A 27,482-nucleotide genomic window follows, 5' to 3' on the forward strand; every position below is an offset into this window, starting at 1 on the left:
ATTTTTTTTCACATTCCAAAGAAATTTAATCTCTCATTGTCATGACAATGTGCGCGTACGTTTCCAATAGCGTCGCCGCTACTATTTGCTTCATAGTTCAAATATTTGTCTTTGCCAGCATTCAATGTAACGATAACTTTATTGTGTGACCACACTTTCTTGGAATATTTCATCCTCATTTTAATGTATGATGTAAGTGTTTCTTCTTCCAATGTACAAAAAACACTGATTGAAAACAAATAATAAGCTAGATAGTGTTGATGAACAACCACAGAGTACCACAGGGGCAGCCGCATAAAAAAATTCCAAAACATGTTCACTAAAGATTACATATCATTCATAGACACGGAAAAAAATAAAAGTTCCAAACAAACTTCCACAAAAATTTTGTCCAAAAAATTTTTTTCCCAAAAAATTTTAACCCCACAAAATCCTAGGTAAAAAAAATCTAAGGTCCCAAAAATTCGAAGTCCCAAGAAAAAATTTTGAGTCAAAAAATTCTAACTCCAAAAAAATTCTAAGTTCAAAAAAGGAAGAGGCAATGGAATACTGGAGGGGTGCTTAGGGCCCTGGTGGGGGATATGGGCCTTGTATGGGAAAGTTGGGATCCAAACTCATAGGCAAGCCCCTGTTATGAAAAATCAATATGCTGAGGACAATTACATTACAAAAAAACACCTGACCTGTTATACTCATTACATTTTTGGAGATCAAAATAGGTTTTATTGATCATCAAAAGAATATGTGTGTCTAGCGATTATCTGAAATAACTGTGGTATGCATATTCTCGGAATGGTTCCATAAAGGTGCCAGGGAACAAAGCACGCTCTCTCCCACCGTGTCAGTGTGACTGAGCGTTTATTTGCATGTCTCTGTGCATGAATTTGTGGGTTTGTTTTTCTGACTTTGTGTTTTTATGTGTGTTTGTCTCTCTTCCACCGTTAATGTTTGACTGTGCGTCCGTTTGCATGTCTCTGAGCCTGTTTTTTGGGTTTGCAGTATTTTTTTCTCTGTCTCTCTTTCTGTGTGCCTGTGTGTCTGAGCGGCTGTTTGCTTGTCTCTTTCTCTCTCTGTGCGTCTGAGCGGGTGTTTGCTTTTTTTATGTGGACGTCTAATTGGTACTCCATACTTGCTCGTTGATAGTAGTTGGTTTATTTATTGTGTGCTTTCGATCAATATTGAATGTGTACTGGAATTATATAAGAAACCATTGTTAATGACTAGGTATCATATAGTTGCAGACGATGACCAACAATTTATAAGATTTATTGTTCAAAAATTTTTACCAGAAAAATGCAGTGCTCTTAAACAAGAGGTTGTTAGACTGATTACATTTATTGGAATGTGGTCAAAAAATTTCATCGATGCCAAAGTACTTGCAGAAGTGGAATTCTTTTTTGCTGGGCATATTGACTAGGTTAGGGGCGCTTTTTGTGCTGGTGTGATTGGAAACTGGGAAGAGGGAAATGAGACAAGCAAACAGCCGCTCAGACACACAGGCACAGAGAAAGAGAGACAGAGAAAAAAAACACCTGCAAACCCAAAAAACAGGCTCAGAGACATGCAAACGGACGCACAGTCAAACATTAACGGTGGAAGAGAGACAAAAACACATAAAAACACAAAGTCAGAAAAACAAACCCACAAATTCATGCACAGAGACATGCAAATAAACGCTCAGTCACACTGACACGGTGTTCACCTACTGATGAGCACATGAAACACTTCGAAACATGTCTTTTTGTTCAAGGAGTTGATGAGCGAAGCATTCCAGTGAAACCTTCTGCTGTAACTGGAGATTATGACATTTGCGGGCAATACTTGTTACAGCGTTCCTGTGTGTCCAAAAAAATCTAAGTCTTAAAAAAAAATCGAAGTTAAGATATTGAGTGTGGGGGGGCAAAAACCTAGGGGGGACGCATTGGGGCCCAGGAAAAGGACTGAGGGTCCTAGATGGGGACAATGGGCTCTGGAGGGGAGCATGGGGATCCAATCTTATGAGCAAGCCCCGGTAATGGAAAACCGATGTGCTCCGGACCATAAAATTACAAAAATGATACCTGGTCGGTTGTAGTCATTATCAATTACCAATGGCCATTAATCACTAAGTGGCTCGATATCATTAGAGTACAATAGGATCTCATCTAATTGTGTATTAGAATCCATATCAAAACTTCGCTTATTAGACCTTATGTCACTTCAAGCTCACTTCAATTATTGAACAACATACTTGGCAAACGAAGTTCGGATAATAATGGTTCCAGAAATTTCCTTATCAACCGAAAATGGTTACGTAATACCAGGGGCTCGACAGACCTGATGTCTCAAATGGCACACAAGGATAGGGCTGCCCTTAAACAGCATGATGGAATACTACTTATATGGGTATTTCCTCCTTTTTTCAAGAATCATGTAAATATTATGAGACTCGTAGTTTTTGATGGGTTTCATTAAACTTAATGAAATGCGTATATTCGGAATCAGCTGAAAATCCAATTTTTTTGAAGTACTATTTGTTAAACAAGCTCCTATTTTTTCTGTTATTATTAGCCTAAGCTCCTAAGTTTCTGTCATTATTAGCCCGAGTCGCTCCTTACTTACAGTTCGTTACAACGAACTGTTTGATTTTCAGTAACGTTTGAACTTGATCTTGGCCTCTAAATGTCTTAACGTTTTGGGCTAAACAACTTTTGGCAATGTGTGCTAAGCATATGAAAGAAACAGGTTTGAAGTTCGACCGATTTATATTTGTTTTAATAGGCTTAAAACATCCAAGTACAGTCTGTAAGGCAAGCAAGATGTTTTTGGGTTGTTCTTTCATGATAATTACGTAAATTCTGTCTAAACAATTGGTTTTGAACTTCTCACTAAATGTCCTGATATTTAAAAAAGATAGGGATTTCAAAACTTAATCGTTATAGCCAATTTCTTGAGGAAGTTGTGAAGGGCTACGATCTTACTGGGCCTTACTTGGGGTGGCTGAGTTCATTTCAAAGTTTCGGAAGCGTTGGGTAGAATTCTTGATTTTTTTTTCCTCTTGGCATCATATAACCCACAATGGATGTATGAAGTGCTACTACACTAATTAAAATCAATATAAATGGATTGAAATAATATTCTAAACAAGTATTTTACTAAGCCTAGAATATTCCTAATTTTTGACGTATTATGTATTTGCATATTATTTATAAACGCTCTAAAAAAATCCAGGATTGGACATATTCAAAAAAAGTATTTAGTTGCTTATCCTACTACCTCTTCCCCCACTAGAGCTTGAAAATACCCTTTTAGTGTCCTCATTAAAAAATTTAAAATACATAAAATCTCCCCCGCCCTGTATAATGAAAAATACGGTTTTTCTGTATTACGATTTTTTTTAAATATCTTTAGTACATCAACATTTTCCTGAATTGGTGCTAATACAAGGCATCCCCTTTCCCCTAAGCTTCCACTTAGACATACACTTACACACACTTAGGCATACACTTACATACATACACATACTTACGTACATATATACATATATACCCACACTTAGGAATACATTTAGAGTTAGTCCCAATCCAATTATCTCGATTCAAGTTTCTTGGTTTCTTGATAATCAGCTAAATACGAAGAAATTTGGGTCATTCTCAACAGATTTATTATTATTATTTATTAATACAGAAAATAAAATCCAGACATAATACATTCACTTCTATTACAGCGGCTTAGTTAACCATTCAATGTTTCAATTCTTCTTCATAGAACTAGCTTAATGTATTAGCCACAACAACAGAAACCTTATTCGGACTGCACGTTATTTTAAGTCAGCTGGAATGAACAAATTTATAATCTAAGTAACTAATCTCTAAGCTCAACATTCTCTTGACAAATTCATCGTTCCGAAAAGATTTTAACCACTTAGTAAGAAAAATAAACAAAAATGACGCTTCTTTTTGTCAACGTTCCGGAGTCGACTGCCTAATTTAGACCGCTCATTTAGAAAACGGATGCCGATAATGAAAAAATGGCAACATCTGCAAATAAAAGAACGAGGAAAAAATGTTAATCAACTTTTCAAATATTTTAAGACCGTAGCTTAGTCAGCATGAAAATCAAAAAAATACCATGGGACTTTACACTGTCTCTGGGGGTTTGAGCCGTTTCCTGCCTCTAACTTAGCCATCTCAGATCGTTCGCCATCTCCTATCTCGGATTGGACCAACGTCTAAGTCTCCATATGATTCTGATTTAGTTTTTTGGTTTGAATATTTAGTTGCAACTTTTATTTTTAGTACCCCTTAGTTTGGTAGCTAGCTATACCCCTCGCCGAAATTTAAGCGCCACAGAGAAACTATGACAAGTAAAAATAATGAAAAAAAATTTGAGTTTTCAAACTATATTCCAAAATACATGCTGAATATTTGGTGTAGAATAGGGGTTGGCAACCATGACCCACAGGTCACTGCTGGGTGACCTGCGGAAATCCTTTAAGTTTAATGATAAAAATTAAAGCTTAAAATTTCATTGTAATTATTTTCTTAGTACCATTGTTTTTATTATTCACTAAAAGACGGTTTTGAAATAAATATATTACTGATCTAAACGTCATTTTAATATTCACATTGTGGTTGTTTTTTACCCCGAGCCAAAAACAGTTGCCGATCCTTTCGTCCTACGGTCTTTTTTCAACACTTTCGTTCTATTTTAGTTCTTTTTTTGTGTTTCTGGGGGGTGAGTTATAGTAGAGTAAGATAAAGCTTAACACGGGGGCTGTGGTGGCAGTATCAACCCCGAAGACAAACTTATTAGACAATTCATGATTTTGATTCGATTTCATAGGGGCTTGAGGAGGACCGGATAGCAGAGAAAGAACTGACGTGAGTCTGATTGCCCTCCAGTTGGTAATAAACATTAAAAGGGTAATTATATCTTTCAGTTTCTAAACGAATTAGCCTCCTCCCAAGTTTCTAAGAAAGCCTTTTCTATTCGAAGTGGATGAAAAAAAATTGAATGGCCCCTTCTCTGGTCCTTTTTTGGAAAGGATTTTGAGGGGAAGCAATGTTCATGTCTTCTTTCTTTCTGCATTGGGGCCCGATTATCCCAAGTTTTCCTATCAATTTCATAACAATTGAAAAATCTGGCCCACTTTGGGACTCCATTTGTTAGAGGAGGGGCCAGTTCTCAATGGACCAATCCTTTGAAATAAGTCTTTGTATGTTAGTCCCCTTGGCTCAAGAACTTATCGTTGTAAGTTTCAAATTAATCAGGGAAAAAAGTTTTACAGAAACACGAAACAAGATTTGCGATTCCGGAATATTCAAAAAAATTAAATCCCTTTGCAAAAAAAACAAAAAAAAAATTATTTCGAAGCGAAGAATCCGTAGCGTCAAGTCAAAAAAGTATTTTCCCATCATCAAACAGTTCGTGGTAACGAACTGCAAGTAATGAGTGGCCCGGCTCAATAGCAGCCGAAACTCTAAAAAACGGAATTTTGACACCAATAGATATATCAAAGAATTGGGTTTATATGCTGATTTCAAATACATAAGTTTCATTGAGTGTAGTCCAAACTATCAAAGGTTAAGAGCCTGAGAAAATTTGCAAAATGGGAGAAACACCCCCTAAAAGTCATAGAATCTTAATGAAAATCACACTAGCACATTTAGTGTATCAGAGAACTTTACTGTAGAGATTTCAAGCTCCTATCTCTAAAATTGTGGTATTTTGCATTTTTTGCCAAAAAAGATTATGGATGCGCGTTTATTTGATTTTTTGTTGTTTTTTTCCAGGGTATGTGAATCGACCCAGTGATCCTAGAATATCAGAAGAGATCCCATTTGAAAGGAAATTAAACGTTTTAGTGCCCTTTATAAGAGACAAGAAAACTGGATGGCAACTGGGTGTCCTCCCACGTCCCTTTTATCTCAAAATCGTTCGATCAAAATTTTTGAGATAGCCTTTTTGTTTAGCAGAGTTAAAAGGTCGAATAACTATGTATTTTTAAATTTTATGACTCCCCACAGCTCCTAGGGAAAGGTTCAAAATTTAGAGATACATATTTTATCAAAAAATCTTCAATTGTCAAATAAGTTTGTCTTCGGGGTTGACACTGCCCCCACAGCCCCTGTTTTCAGCTTTATCTTACTCTGCTATAACTCACCCCCCAGAAACACAAAAAAAGAACTAAAATAAAAAGAAAGTGTTGAAAAAAAATACCGTAGGACGCCAGGATCGGCAACCTTTTTTGGCTAGGGGTAAAAAACAGCCACAATGTGAATATTAAAGTGACGTTTAGATCAGTAATATATTTATTTAAAAACCGTCTTTTAGTGAATAATAAAAATAATGGTACTAAGAAAATAATTACAATGAAATTTTAAGCTTTAATTTTTATTATTAGACTTATAGGATTTCTGCATGTCATCCAGCAATGACCTGTGGGTCTTGGTTGCCAACCGCTGTTCTGCACGAAATATTCAGCCTGTATTTTGGAATATAGTTTGAAAAATCCAAAATTTTTTCCATTGTTTTTACCTGTCATACTTGATGATATATCAAAGAATTGGATTTTTATGCTGATTTCAAATACATAAGTTTCATAGAGCGTAGTCCTAACTATCAAAGGTTAAGAGCCTGAGAAAATTTGCAAAATGGGAGAAACACCCCCTAAAAGCCATAGAATCTTAATGAAAATCACACTATCACATTTAGTGTATCAAAGAACTTTACTGTAGAGGTTTCAAGCTCCTAGCTCTAAAAATGTGGAAGTTTGCATTTTTTTTGCCATAAGGAAGATCACGGATGCGCGTTTATTTGATTTTTTTTTCCCAGGGTACATGAATCGACCCAGTGATCCTAGAATATCAGAAGAGATCCCATTTGAAAGGAAATTAAAAGTTTTAGTGCCCTTTATAAGTGACAACAAAATTGGAGAGCAACTAGGTGTCCTCCCATGCCCCTTTTATCTCTAAACGTCCAATCAAAATTTTCGAGATAACCTTTTTGTTTAGTAGAGTTAAAAGGCCGAATAACTATATATTTTTAAATATTATGACTCCCCACAGCTCCTAGGGAAAGGTTCCTGCTCCTGCAAAATTTGTCCATTGTTTACGCGTTTAGTATTAGTTATTGGGAAGTATGCATACATTTTATGTGTGGGGGTCAAATTTTCTGATGGTGGGACTTTCCACGGGGATAATTTTACATGGGAAGGGATGTTTCCAGGGAGTGATTTTTTTAGGCTAAATTTAACGAAGTTCCTATATGAAATTCGTCTTATGTCTTTCTTTTTCTTTGCCGACTTAATTTTACGCATGGAGAAGTTAAGGGTAATCAACCGGGGTAAATTTTCACAAGGATTGAATTGTCAAGAGAAAAAATCTGTTGGGAGAAGGGATTTTTCCATGGTGGTTTAGCCAGATTTCCTGGCAATATTTAAAAAAAAAATCAGAAATAAAATTAAAAAACGAGTTTTTCAACTGGAAGTAGGAAACAACAATAAGATTTAAAGTGAATAAAAATTAATACGTATATGAAGGGGGTTTTTCCTCCACATTACCTCGCTCTTTACGCTGAAGTTTGAATCCTGTTCCTATTCTTTAGGGATGACTTTTGAAACACTATGTTTGTTTAATTAGAACAATAAGAAGCTTTGTTTAAAACTACTAAAAAACTTTAGTGTAAAGAGTGAGGTATTAACAAAGAGTAAACCCCTCATATACGAAATAATTTCTGTTCGTTTTAAGTTTTAATGTTGCTCCTTAATTTCAGTTGAAAAAAACTTGTTACTTCTATTTAATTTCAAAACAAAATCCATATTTGAATACTGAAAACAGCATTCAAGCATTATCTACTAATCAGTAGTACCAAATCACAAAATGTAGAGAGGGGGGTAAAATGTACTGTTAAAATTTAGAGGGGGTAATTTCTTACAGTGAAAATGCCAAAAGCAAGGATAATTTCATTGAAAATACAAAAAAAAAAAAAAATCTAGAGAGGCGACAAATGACCCCTCGCCAATTGGTACCACAATTAGTAATTCTTTTAAAGAATGTTCAAATACATTAAAAATATTATAAAAGTTCTAAAATACTAAAAATACTTCTAAAAGTTCTAAAAAGTTCTAATATGATTCCCCTCTACGATGACTTTCCCCTTGCAGTCAAAAACACGCCTGTCGGGTGTACATTAAAAAGCTTTATCGTCTGAAGTACCTTTAAGAGGCTTTTTTCCAATTTGATTTCAATAGCATGGTGCCAAACTCCAAGTCAGAACCAAGACGTGTGATCATGTGGGGGATATTGTAGGGGCTAATTGTCCGAAGGTAGGGCAAGGAATTTCCCCGGGGTATCGGTCTCTGGAGCTATTTGTGGTTGAAGGAGGCTTGGGGAGGTGGGATTTTCAAAGAGAAAATTATTTGGGGAGTTTTCTGGGGGAAAATAAACCACCCACAAGATAATTATAATCTGAAAGTTCATATTTAAGGATGCGAGACATATCTAATTACGTATAGAATTAGGGTACTACTATAACTATTATAGAAAATAATTATAATTGAAAATTACCTTGTTCACTTATCTCAATTTCTTGAAACATTTCAGGATTTGTAGCGGCAAAGCCACCAGTATCTGATGACCGTGTGACCAACCACAGAGGTTTGTCAAGGAATCGTAGAGATGTGACTATTCTAGATAGACTAGGCTGTCAGCCAGGCGATCCACAACCGTTAAACAGGGTCAACACCACAGAAAGACTTAAGAAGCTAAGAAACCTTTTCTATTCGGCAAGACATAATAGAGAATTATTTGATATAAAGGCATACATAATACCAACAGATGATGCCCATGCGGTAAGTAAATAGCTGCTACGATTTAGATAGATAGATAGATAGATAATTTTATTCACCCACTCGATACAAAACCACAAATGGCACGAATGGAGTACAAAGAAGAAAAGAAAAAAAAAACAAAAAAAAAAAAAACAAACACTTAACTGCACAAACAAAAACAAACGTTACGATACACCGCCAATAAATAAAAACATTATTACAAAAACTCACTAAGGACGAATTGCAATTGCCAGACTACTAGGCCCAAGCGACCCCAAAAATTCAGAACGACGTTTCGTCACAGCAGCAATCGGATCTGTGATACCGAACCTTGCAGACATCTTGGAATTTTTAACCCACGGTGGGGTATTTAAAAGAAACTTTGCATATTTGTAAAAAAGTGATCGAAGGTTTCTTTTATCACTAACACTAAATATATGCCAAAACGGTGATAAAGCCAGAAAGTGTGGGATCACCAGTGCATTATATAGCCTAGCTCGAATTTGTCGATTATATTTCGCTTTAGTTGAAGATAGCGCCCCGTAAGCCTTACGTGCCTTTTCTGCGAAATTACTTATTTGGCGAGCACGTGTAGATGCCATGTTATGACCTATAGGCATTCCTAAGTACATTATGGAGTCAGACAGTGGAACCTCTTGAGCACCAAATTTGACAGCAAGATCTATACAATCTGCATTTCTCCTATTGAAAGCAACAATCTCGCTTTTACTTACATTAAAAGATAGGCCTATCTCTCTATAAGCATCATCTAGAATCTGAAAATTTTCTTCAATACGAGACAAACATCTACTTAAATTAAAAATATCATCTGCGTAATTAAGTAATGTTACATCCAAACCTCGGAAAATGCAGCTCATTTGCACTAACTTTTGGGCCTCGAGAACACTATTATTATACAACCGGGGTGACGAAATTGCACCCTGCCTAATGCCCTTTCTAACCGGAATAGCATTTGGTAATACAATCGGCCCGTTGGGAGACGGGACTTTAACTTGGACTCGAAGCTTCTTATACATATCCCGAAAAGGCAAAATAACCGATCGGTCCACACCACGTTTATGAGCAGACACTAATAACTGGGGATGTATCCCAGAATCAAAAGCACGTCTAACATCGTGACTCGCTAGAATAAGGGATTCATTCAGTTCATCAGCTTCTATTAATATATTAGCAAGAATATAATGGACGTGCTCGCGACCAACACCTTTTTTAAATCCGAACTGATTATCGGGGGTAGAACATTGAAAAGCAATATGATCTATAACTAGCAATTCCATAAGCTTACATAAAACCGGCGAAACAGTTATAGGGCGGTAAGATACGCATTCAGACGGATTTTTCCCTTTTTTCAAAATAGGTGTAATTACTCCAGTACCAAAAACGTCGGGAACGAGACCAGAATTAAAGATAATTTGGAATAGAAGCTCTAAATGACTCAGGAGACCAGCAGTACCATGTACAAGATGCAACCCACACAACTTGTCGACACCTTTCGATTGTTTCTTTTTTAAATTTGAAATTGCACGAATCAGATTAGGAACAGTTACTATGTAGCCAACACCAGAACTAGGCAATTCCATGAACTTATCAAGTTCGACTTCATATTTATCTTCAAGATCTTGTTCGGGTGGAGAGAACTCAGAAGTAAAGTGGGACACCCAATCTTGCTCAGAGATCACAGGTTCAACACTATTCTGATCACCATTACGTTTAAGAAATCTCCACACAGCATTTGGGTCATTACTTATCAATTGACTATGTTGATCGATCACTTCACATTTATGCTTAGACAAAATCTTGGCAAATCTGCGTTTGCTGAACAGCCGAACTTCATTTACAACACCTGATTTCGGACGACCACACTCGTTCCAGAGCCTAAGCCAAAATTTTGCACGACCACATGCTTCACTTAGAGCAGGGTTTTCGGACCACTTTGGAATTTCCGTTCCCACTCGGACTTTACGAATGGGGACCGCAGCGGCCTCGGCAGATAACAGTGCGTGAGATATTTCACTACAGTAGATGTTTAGTAGCAGCTGTTTCTCTTCATCTTGAATACATACACTCTGCTGTAGTAATTGGAAAGGCACTTTAATCTTTGTGAGAATCTCATCCAATACGTAATGATAAGTAGCCAGGTCAATTTTACTCCAATTAGTTTTGATTTTCCACTTCTTTTCATTAGTTGGGGGGTTAGGAGAGGCAGGAATTACTCGAAAAGTGTTTATAATTGGAAAGTGATCAGACGCGCTTACGCTCAGATCTACGTGCGAATTGCCGCAAGCTGGAGATTGGATGGAACTTAACATGAAGTCGAGAGATGAAGTCGAGCCATTTGGGCGTGTGTAACTGCACATACTTGTATGTATCAGTTCATGCAAATTTGTGTATATGTCTTACTAAATGAATGAATAAATGAATGAGGCTTATATTCCAGTAAAAAAAAAAAAAAAAAAAAAAAAAAAAAAAAAAAAAAAAAAAAAAAAAAAAATCAATGATCAATGATAAAATAGAGAAAATAGTATGATGAAATGCAACCCAATATGCATCATACCCAACACTCTAGAGCTACCTAGAGTAAAGAGTCACGTGCTTTCAATGTAACACAGATTTCTTCCTTTTATTCTCCAGTCAATTCAAATAACAAAAATCGTCTTACAAACTTTTGAGGGGCTCATTTGATTGCAAATTGAAGGCTCTAGTGTCGTATTTAATGATGAAAAGTAATTAGAGGGCAACCATATCCTTTCTGGCCTTTTCTTTTGGCACCCATGATGTTGAATCAAAATTTTGAGATGAATACTAATTCAGAATGATCAAAATTGTGACAATTGTCGATTGCCAATTGTTTACAGGTGGGTGTCATAGTTCAAGGGGGGAACTTATTTGATATTGTTTTTCAGTGATTGTTCTTTGAGCCAAAAGGATTAAACATTGTTTAGAGAGCGAGAGGCTCTTGGGGTTTTTGGGACAATAAACTTTTTATCCCCAATACGTTAGAAACTTACATCCGAAAGCTATGAAGACCTTAATGTAAAAGAATTGTTTGGGAAGCACGGGTCCTCCGTTAATTTGGCCCGAAAAGGGCTAAATAAAATACTATTGACTTGAAATGCAAATTTTTAAGTCCAAGGGAGCCAGACTAAGCAGGATATAAAGATAAAAATTAAATCCTATCTCCCAAAACAGGGCTTGACAAAGGACCAGAAATTTGAGAAAAAACTTTTTTGAAACACTTAGTCGTTCTGCCAAGGAGACTTAGTCTGAGTTGAAGGTTCCCAAAAAGGATACCGAAAAGGGACATAACATTTTTGGATTGGCTCGAAATTTTTATCCCAAGGATAGAATTTCTTGAGCCCCTGAGGTTCCCCACATAAAAGAAAAATTAAAAATAAATTTAGGCTCCTTTGAAAATGCAGCCAAAAAATGCCAAAAATCTTTTTTTTATCTGGGGTTTTGGACCTAAATAAATTTTCATGCGGCTTGAAACTTTCTAGAGTCATTACCTCGTTTGAGAGATGATTTGTTGGGAAAGATAAGACTAGTATTTATTACCTATTGAACTTGCCTAAGTTTTTAGAGAATTATAAATATATATTTAAAAGTTATCGATCATGTTATTCAGATCATCGAGCCGTTGAGGAGATTTGTGATAGTATTATCATATGATTGTTGTATTTCTTATTGAAAATATATCTTATCCGTTGATTTCATGACCGCTGAGAGGCTATTGAGCCATATGGGCTCTGAGGGCTGTATCAACCCTAGAGGCATTGCTATAAAACACATGGACAATTTAGAACAAATGGTTATCTCAAAATTTCGATCGGATGCATTTGGGAAAAAAGGTTGTGGGAGTCTAATTGGCCTCCAATCACCTTTGATTCTTAAAAAGGGACCTAGAACTTTCAATTTACAATGAAATGAGCCCTCTCCAATGTTTATACGACCACCCTTTCTGTAAGAACCTTATATGCCCCCGGGGCATAACTTACAGCACGTGCCCCCGGGCTCTGGGGGGTTGTATCACCCCCTTAGTTTTTGTTATCTGGTCTTCGAAATATTTTGAAGAAAATGTCTATATCCAAATTTTGATCGGATTCATTTGGGGAGATGGGGTTTTGGTGCCTAGTTGCCCCCCGATCACGTGTAGCAATTAAAATGAGCGTTAGAACGTATTCTTTCCAATCAAAGGAGCCCCATATGAAGTTTCTACCCTTACTATTTGAAGTGCCTTTAGGAAAAAAATAAAACATATATGGCCTTATGGCCTTAGAGTTATGGCCTAGAAGCCTTATGGCCTTTAGTTTAGACAACGCTATAGCGTTGCCTTTACCCATTTGTGCATTCGACCTATTTGGGGAGATGGGCTTTTGGGGGCTAGTTGCCCCCGATCACGTGTAGCAATTAAAATGAGCGCTAGAAAATATTATTTCCAATCAAAGGAGCCCCATTTGAAGTTTCTACCCTTACTATTTGAAGTGCCTTTAGGAAAAAAATAATAAAACATATATGGCCTTATGGCCTTAGAGTTATGGCTTAGAAGCCTTATGGCCTTTAGTTTAGACAACGCTCTAGCGTTGCCTTTACCCATTTGTGCATTCGACCTATATATTGCTGAACTTTGACTTAATATTCTTAAATTTGAAATTTTATCGATATCTTTGTTTAAATCTTGTTTTTAAAAGGAAGAAGTAATTCAATTTTTTATAGTTAAAGGATTTCTTCTTAAGAGTCATTCTTAAATTCTAGAAAAGGGTTATAGCGAAATTAAATTATCACGCGTATTAAAAAGAGCCACACCGCGTGTAAGTACAGTTCAAAGACCTTGGGCAAGGCCTACAGCTGACAAACACAATTCAGTGCTCCATTGCTTAAAGCTCGCATTTTATACTTTTAACTAAGTTTTCAGTAAAAATAAAGTTCATCGAACATAAAATTAAAAGCAGTGCAATTTCTTTATGAGGATAAAGCATGTAATTCCTTTAAGCCTAAACAAATCGTTTTACTACCGTTTCTATTGTTTTTAGTGTATGATCTCAACTTGGTGATTTTTTCTAACATGCTGCTCAAAAATTTAAAACAAATCCGAAACTAGAGACATCTGCAACTTTTTCCGACAACTTAAGTTCAAGTTCCAAACACACTTTCATAAATCGATTATTTGGTTTTCATGTTTACAAAAAAAGGACCAAAGAGTCTCATTGAAAAACCGATTTATGTTTTACCTCAAATAGTGAAGTGGTAACTTCATGATTAAAATACTTGATGAATAGTCTTTCATTTCTCTGGCTATGATATAAAAACTTGAAAAACAATTTGTCAGTGCTATATTTAAATTCCTCAGACACAGGTATAGCTAAGAAATAGAGCTATTGATATCAGCAGAGGCAAAAATTCAAGAAAATGTAGAAGGGACAATGATTTTTTTTCAGTTTTTTATTAAAGAAGATTTAAAAGGTGTTTACCAAAATATAAGGGAGGGCCATCTGTATGGGGGAGGAATTGGCTTCCTTCATCCCCTTCCCAGTTGGTGTCCCTACCATTCAACTGCAATATTTTGCATCTTAGCTACATGAAAAAGAAATGCAAATTACACTCAAATAACCAAAAAACAAATAATGCTATGTAGCATGCCCCTTCGGGTTTACTTGAACCCAGCTGCAATACCTAATAGCTGAAATGTTTTTAATTTGTAATTCTTGAAAAAAAAGATGTTTGATGAAAAAGATTTTTTTGGTTGGAAATAGCAGATATTTTTCTATTTTAGAGTGAATACGTAGCTGATCACGATAAAAGACGAGACTTCATATCTGGTTTCACAGGCAGCGCTGGTACCGCAGTGGTGACTTTGACTGAAGCTGCGCTCTGGACTGACGGACGATATTTTCTACAAGCAGATCAGCAAATGGACTGTAACTGGCTTTTAATGAAGCAAGGACAGCCAGGGGTACGTAGCTTTCAATTTATTAAGCATATTTCATTTTGTATTAAGTAGATAGGTGGGTCCGATAGTTCAGCAGCAGATAAAAAGAATGCCATTTTTCTCTTAAATCTATTCCGTAGTTGTTTTTTTGATTCTGCAGGAGCATAATTTCTTAAGAAAATTAAATAAAAAAGTCTTTGTGTTCCTTAAAAATACTTCTCATTCAAAATCCCGCGCCCTTGTGTTTGAGCAGACTTTCTTAAAGACGTAAAAAAGTCAAGCTTTAGCGTCAAAACCAAGAACTTCTGAAGGTGCAGCCCACACTTGGTGAAAAGTTTCTTAAGGTTTAATTTTTGTTTAATGTTCCTCCTTATTTTCAGGTAACTTAAATAAAAAAAAAACTTGTTTTATTTTTCTGACCGTTTTTCAAATCATGTCTGGAAATCCCCTCCCGTGGAAAATCATGTCCATATATTTCCAAAAAATATTATATGCAAAGAATGGGCAAATGTAACATACAAACGTTTCCCCAGGGATTAAGGGATGTCAAGTCATCCCTAAAGGCCTAGTTTCAGAAATTTTGGGTCAAATTACTATCTCAAAATTCTGAATGAATTTCCTTGAAGAAAAAGGGGTGTTAGCTGCCCTCTAATCTTTTTGGTCAATTAAAAAGGACGCTATAATTTTATTTCCGTTCAAATGTGCTTTCTCCTGATTTTCTTTGACTATTGATTCGATACAATCACCCCTGGTGAAAAACAACATATAAAAACAAATAAACTCGCATCTGTGATATTTTATCTGGTAAAAAACACAAAATTCTACTTCTTGCAGATAGGATCTTGAAAGGTTCTCTGAAAATTAAAATCTGATGGCGTGATTTTCATCAAGATTTTCATAGAGATTTCTTGATTTTTTGTGGGTGTTTTCCCCTTTTCTCAAAAATTAGGCAAATTTTCTCAGGCTCGTAACTTTTGATGGGCAACATTAAAAAAATGAACTCGGAATTCATTATATATAACAAACTTCTGATATTTACCAGAGTTTCCTCTGGCAAACAGTTTGTTACAACGAACTGTTTGAACATAGCTCTAATCTTACCGTAAGCTAACTAAACAAAATTAAAACAAGTTTTTAAGTTACGAAACATAGCTATAATTTAAATCTTATCGCTAGGGCTTGAAAATGAAAAATATTTGATATTTAGTCTATTTTAGTTTGTACTTACATCTGTCGTACAATTAAAATTATTGCGTCTGCAAATATTATCTATGGAATTTTTTGTATTGTTCCAAAACAGATTGATTACAATACTTAATAAATTCGATGGTAGTTCAGATAAAAAATGTAAATATCACAGTCCATTTTTTTATGTAGTAATGCGCAAAAATGTGGGATTGGGGATAGATTTATTTTCATTTTTTAAGCTACAAAAAACAAGTATTTTTGCCAATCTGAGTGGAATTACCTTCGTCTGAACCTCCCTCCTTCTCAATCGGCCCTTCTTTCAATACTTATCTAAAAGTTAGTTAGTATATTGTTACCATTTTATAAACAGAATTAGCTTAGACTATATGTTTGATTTGGTGGTGTACTTTCTGTCCAAACCACACCAGTTGTATGGACTATGTAATGTATGGACTATGTAGGGTCGTATCTAGGATTTTTCGGGGAAGGTATTTAGGGGGGGAGGGGAAAGGACTATAAAAATCTTTAAAACGAATGAAAAGTTCTTTATATGTATTTTGTTACGTTTTTACGAGTCAGACCAACTTCTGGGGGGCGAGGGGTGTTCAAGCCCCTACTCCTCCTCTAGATACGGCCTCAGGAGTATGTTCTCCCCTTTCCTAGCATTAAGAAAGTTGCCTCATTCTAGTAACTTTTAACAGGTAAATTTTAAAGGTGTTCAGTGCCTAATCATAATAAAGTCTACAAAATAACTTTGGTGACAAATCAAACATTTACAGTTTTTCAGACATGCAATTTGTCATATGCAATTACAACTGTATCTGATGATTTATATCAGCTTATAACATAAACTTATAATGCAATCTGAAACTAAATTTTTGTTGACTTAAATAAAGCATCGAATTTTGTTAGTTCCATTCAATATTTGCTTTTATTAATTTTGGGGTTAAAGCTTAAGGTAAATTAAGCAATGCAACGAAAGATTGTAGTTATTTGGTAATTTTAAAAAGACTAGAGAAATATTTTGCCCAAACTATTTATGTATTATTTACAATTTAGTATCATATCATACATTATTTATTTATTATATATAATATATTACTTCTATTTAATTCTTATTGATATCTACATTATAATATAATCCATATTATCATATCATGGTTTGTATTATAATTACATAAAAAAAACTAGTTTTTTTTTAACTGAAAGTAAGGAGCGACATTAAAAATTAAAACGAACAGAAATTACCCAGTATATGAAATCGGTTTTCCCCTCCGCAATCCCTTGCTCTTTACGCTAAAGTTTTTAATTGTTTTAAAAATCAGAACTGTGGCAAAGAGTCAAACTTTAGCGTAAGGAGCGAGGGATTGCGGAAGGGACAACCCATTTCATATACGAAGTAATTTCTGTTCGTATTAAGTTTTAATGTCGCTCCTTACTTTCAGTTAAAAAAAAAACTTTTTATGCAATTTCTGAACTTTTTGAATTAATGCATGTTTGATTTTGGCTTTCCACACATAAATTATTAAAATGAAATTTGCATATTAATTCCTTTTTTTGGCTAAATGGCTTTCTCTTAGTTTTGATAAGACGATTTTGAGAAATAAGGGTTGGGGAAAGCCTAGTTGCCCTGCAATTTTTCGGTTACATAAAAAGGCAACTATAAATTTTAATTTTTAACGAATGTTTTTATTAGTAAAAAATATAGGTAACTTAAGAATTAGCTTACGTAAAAACTTTTATATTCTTAAATTTTTATTATGTATATGAGGGGGTCTGTACCCTCGTGAATACCTCGCTCTTTACACTAAATCTTAAGTTTTGTCCCAATTCTTTAAGAATGACCCCTGAATCCGAAAGGCCGTAGAATAAATAGTCGAAATTACTAAAAATACTATAGCATAAAGAGCGAGGTATTTATCTCTTTCTAAATACCTCGCTCTTTATGCTAAAGTATTTTTAGAACCCCTCATATGCGTAATAATCTCTGTTCGTTTTAAGTTTCAATGCTACTCCTTACTTTCAATTGAAAAAACTTCTCCATGTTTATTTTTTCTTTTTTTTTATTGTAATTTTAGGAAACCCTGCGCCCTTTTCATTGAATTTCTGTTCCCCCATGACATATTTCTCTAAGGAAAGATCCTCCCTCATAGCTCCCTCCCCTCAACCCCACCCCAAAACCAAAAAAAAATTGAAAACACTGTACACTTCCCAATAACCATTATTATATGTAAACACTGGCCGAAGTTTGTAATTTGCAGCCCCTCCTCCAGGGACTGTGGGGGAGTAAGTCATTCCCAAGGACATAGTTATTATGGTTTTTGACTATGCGGAAAAAAATGGCTATCTAAAAATTATGATCCGTTGTTTTTGGAGAAAAAATGAGCGTGGGAGGGGGCCTAGGTGCCCTCCAATTTATTTGGTCACTTAAAAAGGGCACTAGAACTTTTCATTTTTGGAGCCCTCTTGTGACATTCTAGGACCCCTTGGTCGATACGATGACCCCTGGGGAAAATAAACACGCACCCTTGATTTGTCTTCTGGCAAAAAATATAAAATTCAACATTTTTGTAGATAAGAGCTTGAAACTTCTTCTATAGGGTTCTCTGATACGCTGAATCTGATGGTATGATTTTCGTTAAGATTTTATGACTTTTAGGGGGTGGTTTCCCCTATTTTTTAAAATAAGGCAAATTTTCTCAGGCTCGTAACTTTTGATGGGTAAGACTAAACTTGATTAAACTTATATATTTAAAATAAGCATTAAAATGCGATTCTTTTGATGTGGCTATTGATATCAAAACCCGATTTTTTAGAGTTTTGGTTGCTATTGAGCCGGGTCGCTCCTTACTACAGTTCGTTACCACGAACTGCTTGATAAATCTATTATAGTATTATATATTACTTTTATTTACTGGGCTTCTTTCGCATGTATTTTTGGTGTATCTACGCTTGGGTTTCTGGCTTGGACTACAGTAAAGAGTTTATTTTCAATAATTTCTCCGTAGTGTTTTATTCCTTTTTTAATCAAGTGTTTACCAGCACATGGACATGCTTTGCTTCCTGGGTAGATCCTTTATTGTGCTGTTATTATTGTTATTAATATAGGAATAATCACGAAACTTAGTCGAGGCTTTGGTCATAAATATTTATTGCCTTCACCTTCCTAAAAATAGTACACATAGTCACTGGATACTGGTGCCCCCTCAGGCTTGGTATTTTGAGATTGAGCTTGCCAATCTCCCTATTTCCCACTTTGCTGAGGAGTCTTCCGTCGTAATGTCAACGTGCCAGCCATTTTTCGCCCATCCCAAAAACCCCACCCATTTCTTTTCTCAAAATAGAGGGGATAGTTACAAAACACTCAAATGCTTTTAAAGGTAAGCAGTAGTTGATTCTTAGAGCCAGTATTGTAGTAAGAAATCTCTTTCTCTTATTTCAGATTTGTCCTTACGAGAGATTTTGTTGTACCATGGTCGGAACTTTATATATCCAGTGGGTATAATCCACCTTTCCCTCTCTGTCATGGGTATGATTTTTGCAGCCAATATGGATATATTCAGTATATCCCTTATCAGCAGTGTAACGCACAAAATACACTGCCTCGTGGTCGGACACTGAACAAGATGACCAATGGCTAAATCTTTAACTCAAAGAATAAGAGTTCCCTAAAATTAGCTCTAGTGTGCCCCTTTGTGAGCCCACTACACTCAGGACTACAAGGAAAGGGTTGTAATGACACCACCGCCCCTATTTATAATGCTGTTTGATTCACATATTTACAAAATTTCACAGAAACCAAAAAAAAAAAAAATACCACTTCCACTGGCAAAACTTTTCGTCTGTGAAAACTTTTTTCAGAAATGAATTCGAAAGTGAGACAGCCTCACACCGTACATCTTGTTTCACTTGCCATATTTGCAAAGACTTAGCGATGGTAATACAAATAATAATCTAATCTATGCTGAAAAACTTTTTTTTATAAACAGCCCAATACAGAATAGATATATATATATATATATATATATATATATATATATATATATATATATATATATATATATATATATATATATATATATATATATATATATATATACATACTACTATTACTACTACTACTACTGCTAACAACTCACTGTAGTGCATAACCATTTGATGCTAGCAAAACTACGTGCGCTCCTCCTCCATTCTAATCTATTCAAAGTCTCCCTCTTTACACCCTCCCGAGAAGTTCCCACTTCTCTTAAAATTTTCATTAAGCCATCCCTCCCCATTCGGGGGTGACCGAAAAGGACAATCTTAGGTGATCTGTCATCTTCATCCATAGAATTTGCCCAACCGATCTCCATATTTTTCTTATTATAGCTATAGAAAATCGGATTAACCATATTTCGTGTAACGCTTACTATATGAGATACGGTCTATCAATCAGGTTCCAAAAATAATCCGTAAGCGATTTATCTGAAAAGCATCTTTTGAATCCTCAACGGTTTTCGGAGCACCCACACTTCAGAACCATACTTGACCCATTTCATCAGAGTAGCTTGGAATGTTCTAATCTTTGTGTGAAGACTTATCTTCCTATAATTCTTAACGTTTTTTTTTCAACTATGTAAAAAACACACTGGGCTATGGCTATTCTAATTTTAGAATGTCCCACTGTACCCACTGTCCTTACTAATAATACTGCCTAGGGAAGTGAAGCTGTTCACTTAATCGATCTTCCTGTTAGCCAGCATCAGTCATTCACCTTCATTTAATCCTAGTCTTAGCGAATTTATCTACTTAACATCAATTTTCAAGCTCATTCTTTTACCCTAAACCCACAAAACAACTAAAAATTCATCTATCAGCTGAATCAGACCCTTGCTCATAATATATAAAACTAAGGACTAAAAGTGTTTGATGACTAGGGCCAGAATTCGTATGTATTTACATAATTTTGCTGGAGCTAAATACCGTACTGTTCAAAGTTTAAATACATGTTAAGGCATTCCGAATCATCCAGGTACATTTTTATTTTACATATTTTCACATATTCTACCCATCATTACATACACCCATCGCCTACACTCCATTTTTTAAATATCAGTATTCTGATATTATTCAGTAGGCTATATACGAATACCCATTTATTCAGTATATACGAATACCTGGATATCGAAATTTAGTTCCAACTGCCTTACTCGTGCTGTTCATTAGGAAAGATGATGGATGGGTGAGCGGAGAGAAAATATTTTCAGAAACTGAAGAAGTACGCAGAGACAGGAAGTATCTGCCTTACCTCTGCCACCCTAGTCCGGTTGTTTTCACTAAATTATTCACAGTAACATCTCAACATCCGTGCGCGGAGCTTGTTTGTCAGTGCACTATCGTCAAAACAGCATTATACTTGCGTAGTGTCAAGCCTGTAGCGCAGGGATGAAAATGCATAAAGAACCATTTAAAAAATCGAACCTAGTGAAGAAGCATCTGTGAAAGTTCCCCGATAAAACATTCAAAAGCAATTATTCCGTATTATATTGTTCCTGCGTTGTCTACTTCACAGAGTTTTCAAGTTATTCAACATATTGCTAAATCTAAACATAAGAGGAACAAGGAAAAACGACCAGGCCCTCGACAGACTTTTAAATAGGCTTCTTCATCTGATGCTGCATGTGAATCTTCATTTAATACAGATTTATGTCACGCACTAAGTAGGGAAGACAACTCCTTACAAAAACTCAGTAGTCCAGGTTTTAAGAGGTTTTTAGAACGATATTCTGGCAAAGAAGTCTCTTGCTAAAATTTGAGGTAATGTTGGAGGTGGCCCTACTTGGGTTTCAGTTGATGAAACAACTGATGCTGAAGGAAGACACATTGCCAATTTAATAGTTGGAAGACTGGTTAGGAATTGTAACCATACAACTGTTGCTCATTTTTTTAATGATTCCATGAGTCTTCTTTGGCCTAATGGGTGTATTACAGAAGTTTATTTTTATTTTTGACAGACACCGCTTTGTATGTTCTACCCAAATATGATCCATGTAACTTACTTCGCACAAGCACTCCACCAAGTTGCAAAAATTGTCAGACTTCTGTTTCCAGATGTTCTTTCCTTAGTATCAAATGTTAAAAAGGCATTTCTTTAAATGCCCCAATTTGAATAAACATACTTAAGGATATTTATCCTGACTTATCTCCACCCCTCAGCCAATAATCTGGCTGGGATAAATGGAAATGGCAGAAATGGCAGACTAATACAGCAGGAACTTTGGCTCAGTTAGAAATGTTCTCTCAGAACAAGATTCATCCTTGGCTATGGCGATAAAACAGGCTAAAGCCGTAATGAAGCAACCTACACTAAAGAACAACTTGGCTCACGTATCTTCAAATGCTTGTTTTTTAATGCACTCCATAACAAAGCTGGAAACTCAAAATATGGCCACAATGGATAATGTAGCAACTGTTAACAACGCTATTGAGAGTCTGAAAGAAGTTCCTGGGGAAATTGGGACTACGATGTGGAAAAAATTGCAGAGTATTCTCTACAAAACCCAGGAAGGAGAAATATTTAACTGCTGGTGAAAACCAACAGTAAGCAGGACGCTGAAGCAGACTTTAAATCCTTCACGCCAGCAGACACTGCATGTTTCAAGTATGCACCTATTTCATCAGTGAATGTGGAGCGTTCCTTTGGCCGTTAAAAGTTAATTTTAAGACCAAAACGTCGATCTTCTGTATTTAATAATTTGAAGATGTATTTGGTTGGTAACAATTTCGAACAATGAATTAGCTACTTCAATGTGATGTTCTTTATCAATACTCTGTTTTTGTAACTGATTCAATGCATATGTCTGCAATACAAATTCTATTTTCAAATGACTTTCTTGTCAAAAAAAATTATTTTTCTTGATGTTTTAATTAAATATTCTTCCTTTTTACTTACATATCATCCAATAAATAATAACAATATATTTATACATATCTTATAATTTTTATCCCGCATACATTCGAGCCCTACTGATGACACAAGCACTTCTCAATTATTACTCTAAGAGTAAAATCAGGTCGATGTATCCCCCCTCTAAAATCCACGCTGTTACTCTTTCAAAACCTTATATAAAGCATCATCATTACAAGTAATTTGCATCTTACTAAAACCAAGCAAAACAATAATAGCGAAAACAGAAACGAAGCAATACCTAACATATAATGTAGGGTAAATCAGGCTCTACTTAACAGTATCTCCTAAAATATAGGATTTCCTATTGCTACTGAAGATCTATACCCCATTGTCCCAGGAAGCCCCAGATATCTATTATTCTGTATCAATTATTCTTAAACGTCACCTACTCTGTTCCTTAAGAAAAAATTAAATAAAAAAACAAGTTTTTTTAAATGAAAGTATGGAGCGACATTAAAACTTAAAACGAACAGAAATTACTCCGTATATGAAAGGGGCTTTTCCTCCTCGACACCCCGCTCCTTACGCTAAAGTTTTTTATTGTTTTAAAAAGTAGAGTTGCGAGAAAGAATCAAACTTTAGCGCAGTCGAGGAGGTGTCGAGGAGGTGTTTAGGGTGTCGAGGAGGAAAAGCCCCTTTCATATACGGAGTAATTTCTGTTCGTTTTAAGTTTTAATGTCGCTCCTTACTTTCATTAAAAAAAACTTGTTTTTTTATTTAATTTCTGAAAGTTTTTGAATTAATGCATGTCTGATTTTGGCTCTCCGTACATAAATTATAAAAATGAAATTTGCATATTAATTCTTTTTTTGGCTAAATGGCTTTCTCTTAGTTTTGATCAGACGACTTTGAGAAATAAGGGGTGGGGAAGGAGGTCTAGTTGCCCTCCAATTTTTCGGTTACTTAAAAAGGCAACTAGATCTTTTATTTTTAACGAACGTTTTTATTAGTTAAAAAAATACGTAACTTAAGAATTAACTTACGTAACAAACTTTTATATTCTTATATTTTTGATTATATATATGAGGGGGTTGGTCCCCTCGTTAATACCTCGCTCTTCACACTAAATCTTGTTTTATCCCAATTCTTTAAGAATGACCCCTGAATCAGAAAGGCCGTAGAATAAATAGTTGAAATTATTTAAAAAAATTTTAGCATAAAGAGCGAAGTATTTATCTCCTCCTAAATACCTCGCTCTTTATGCTAGAGTATTTTTAGAACCCCTCATATGCGTAATAATCTCTGTTCGTTTTAAGTTTTAATGCTTCTCCTTACTTTCAATTGAAAAAACTTTTTCATGTTTACATTTTCATTGTTTTTTTTTTATAGTAATGCTAGAAAGTCTTGCGCCCTTTTCATTGAATTTCTCTTCCCCCATGAAATATTCCTCCAAGGAAAGATCCTCCCATATAGCCCCCTCCCCTGAACCCCACACCCAAACCAAAAAAATCCCCCTGATAACGTCGGTACACTTCCCAGTAACCATTACTGTATGTAAACATTGCGGGGCTTCCACTTTTAGGGAGATTACCCTATTTTAGGGAGAAATTACTTCTTTTAGGGACACTTATTTTGAATTTAGGGACAAAGGAAAATTCTTGGGTAAAGTAAGGATTTTCAGGGTAAAGTAAGGATTTTCAGTGAAAGTTTGATTTTTTTCAAACAGAAGACTGAAAAATTCATCATTATAATATTTTTTGGTAAGAAAGATTTACAATGTAATGTTGAAGCATTGGATATGGTTAAGTGTTGTGATGGATCAGCTGAGGGTCGGACTAACTGCATCAAATAAGTCATTGAAAAAAACTTGATTCTCTGGCAAAATATTGTTGGATTTTGTGCAGATACTACTAATGTCAAGTTTGGAGGCAATACACCTGCTTCAAAGCTAATGAAAGCCTTCATTATCTTGCTTCATATCAAAGGTTCTTCATATTTGGAATGTGAAATGCTCGTTCCATCTTATTCACTTATATTCATCCTATGCATGCTTGTCACTTCCCAAGGCACTAGAAGACTTGGCGCGAAATATCTATGCCCACTTTTCGAGGAGTACTTCCAGGCGAAATAAGTACGTCAAATTTCAGAAATTCTTTGAATGCAAAGCACTCCCAATTCTTGCACCAGGACAGACCCGTTGGTTGTCCCTTCATGCCTGCATAAAGAGGCTTATTGAGCACCGGGTTGCTCTTACTCATTATTTCATAGAAACCACGTTTGACGACATAACTACAACCAATGACCTTATCTTGTCAACATTACAAAGCAAGTTGACAAAGCCACACTTTGAATTTATGGACTACTTTCTTCGCCTCTCTAATGAATCCAACACAGTTTTCAATCTGAGCTTCCACGTCTTTATTCCCTAAAGGCAAGTGTCAGAAAACTTGTGAATGATGTTGCGTCTAACTTCATGGAACTAGACTATATTCGCAGTGTTGGTTTGTTTACCGAAATGAATCCTCACCTTTCAAGTGAGTACCTGCCTTTAAACCAGACATATGGGGGAATAGCTGCAACCGATTCAATGCGAGAACTCGTAGATGCTCAAGAGCCAAGTTATAATATTAATTTTTTTTTTACCGGTCTTGTCGAAACTATTATATAGTCCTAATTAAGCATATTCAAGACCGTTTCAGGTTTAAAGACAAAATTTATGACATTTTGGCATTGGTTGAACCTGGGAATGCAAGAAATTTGAAGCCAAAATCTCTAAGGCCACTATTTGCGAGATATCCCGTTCTAACAGAAAAGTGTTGCGTCCAAAAATGGACGTAGAATGAAAATCTCTGGCTGTGACCGATATCATTAAGCTTCATTTGGGAGGTGCCCAAGTTGATGAACTGTCAGTTGAGTGCTACTGGATGAAGATACTTAGTCTGAAGACTTGCAGAGGTGAAATCAAGTACCCAGAATACCGGAAGGGCACATCACTGATGCTTTTGTTACCCTTTAGTAATGTACCAGCTGAGCGTTTGCATAGTCTCCTGAAATTAATCAACACAGACATCCGAAATAATGCCGAGATTGTCACACTAATCTCACTTATTCGAGTTAATTTCTGGTTGAAAAACGAAGATAAAACTTCATCAACTGTCAGCATACCGAAAGCTGTTGCTGCTTTCAAGACAAAAGCAAACGCTACGTGCGATGAAGTGCTGGAGATGACACTTACTCGAAATTTCTTTTGTGTTCTCAATAGTGTAAAAGATTTTATGTATATCAGTATCTAAAGTAAAAAATAACACTTTGATTTACGTTACGTTTTTCGTGTAGATAGTATGGAAATCTGAGGCAAAATATCTTTTTTTCTAGGGAGGAAAATAGGGAGAAATCAGATCTAAAGACAGGGAATTTTAGGAAAAATTAATATAAAAATAGGGAAAATTGAAACCGAAAAGTGGAAGCCCTGAAACATTGGTCAAAGTTTGTAACTTGCAGCCCCTCCCCCAGGGACTGTGGGGGGTAAGTCATCCCCAAAGACATAGTTATTATGGTTTTCGACTATGCGGAACAAAATGGCTATCTCAAAATTTTGATCTGTTGACTTTGGGGAAAAAATGAGCGTGGGAGGGGGACGAAAATGAGCGTGGAACGAAATTCCACATTTTTGTAGATTGGACCTTGGAATTTTTTCTATTGGGTTCTCTGATACGCTGAATGCGATGGTGTAATTTTCGTTAAGATCCTATGACTTTTAGGGGGTGTTACCCCCTATTTTCCAAAATAAGGCAAATTTTCTCAGGCTCGTAACTTTTGATGACAAGGACTAAATTTGATGAAACTTATATATTTACAATCAGCATAAAAATCCAATTCTTTTGATATATCTTTCAGCATCGAAATTCCGTTTTTTAGAGTTTCGTTTACTATTGAGCCGGGTCGCTCCTTACTACAGTTCGTTACCACGAACTGTTTGATTAAGTTTTTATTAGATTTCACTACCCCAAATCAAATATTTCGTAGTAACAAACTGCATATAATGAGTGACTCGGCTCAATATAACCAAAACACATAAAACAGAGTCTTAATAATGATAGATGCATCAAAAGTATTGAATATTTACGTGTATTCGAAATACATAAAGTTCATTAAATTTGGTGTTAACCATCAAAAATTACGAGCCTTAGAAAATTTTTACCGATTTTTGACAAGGGAAGGAGATATCCTAAAAGTCAAGCAATCTGATTAATGTCACACATGTGGAATTTTACATTTTTTGCCAGAAGAAAGATCACGAATGTGTTTTTTTTTTTTTCCAGTGGTGATCGTATCGAGCCCGTAACCCTAGAAGATCGAGAGAGGGGTTATTTCATCCAAAATCAGGAGTTATTATGTCCTTTTTAAGCGACCAAAAAGATTGGAGGGCGACTAGCCCCCCTCCCACGCTCTTTATTCCCCAAAGGCAAATGATCAAAATTTGGAGTGGGCCATTTGATTGAGCATACTTCTAAGCTCCAATAACTGTGTCTTTGGGGATGACATGACCCCTTGTAGCAACTGGAGATAGGGCTTTAAGTTATGCAATTTGCCCGTTGGACACCTATAGTATTTGTTATTGAAATATACTGTTTTTTTTGGGGGGG

At 35.6% G+C, this 27,482-nt stretch overlaps 1 protein-coding gene across 1 annotated transcript in view; it reads left to right on the plus strand.

The window, feature by feature from the left end:
- LOC136034085 (xaa-Pro aminopeptidase 1-like) overlaps positions 1–27,482 on the plus strand; it is a 127,969-nt gene that overhangs the window by 16,907 nt on the left and 83,580 nt on the right. Inside the window, exons 2-3 of the mRNA XM_065715213.1 lie at positions 8,586–8,833; positions 14,604–14,783. Of these exons, the coding sequence (XP_065571285.1) occupies positions 8,586–8,833; positions 14,604–14,783 (428 nt within the window). The remainder of the gene's footprint in view (positions 1–8,585; positions 8,834–14,603; positions 14,784–27,482) is intronic.

This window comes from Artemia franciscana, chromosome 2 (genome assembly GCF_032884065.1).
Source record: "Artemia franciscana chromosome 2, ASM3288406v1, whole genome shotgun sequence".
Lineage (NCBI taxonomy): Eukaryota > Metazoa > Arthropoda > Branchiopoda > Anostraca > Artemiidae > Artemia > Artemia franciscana.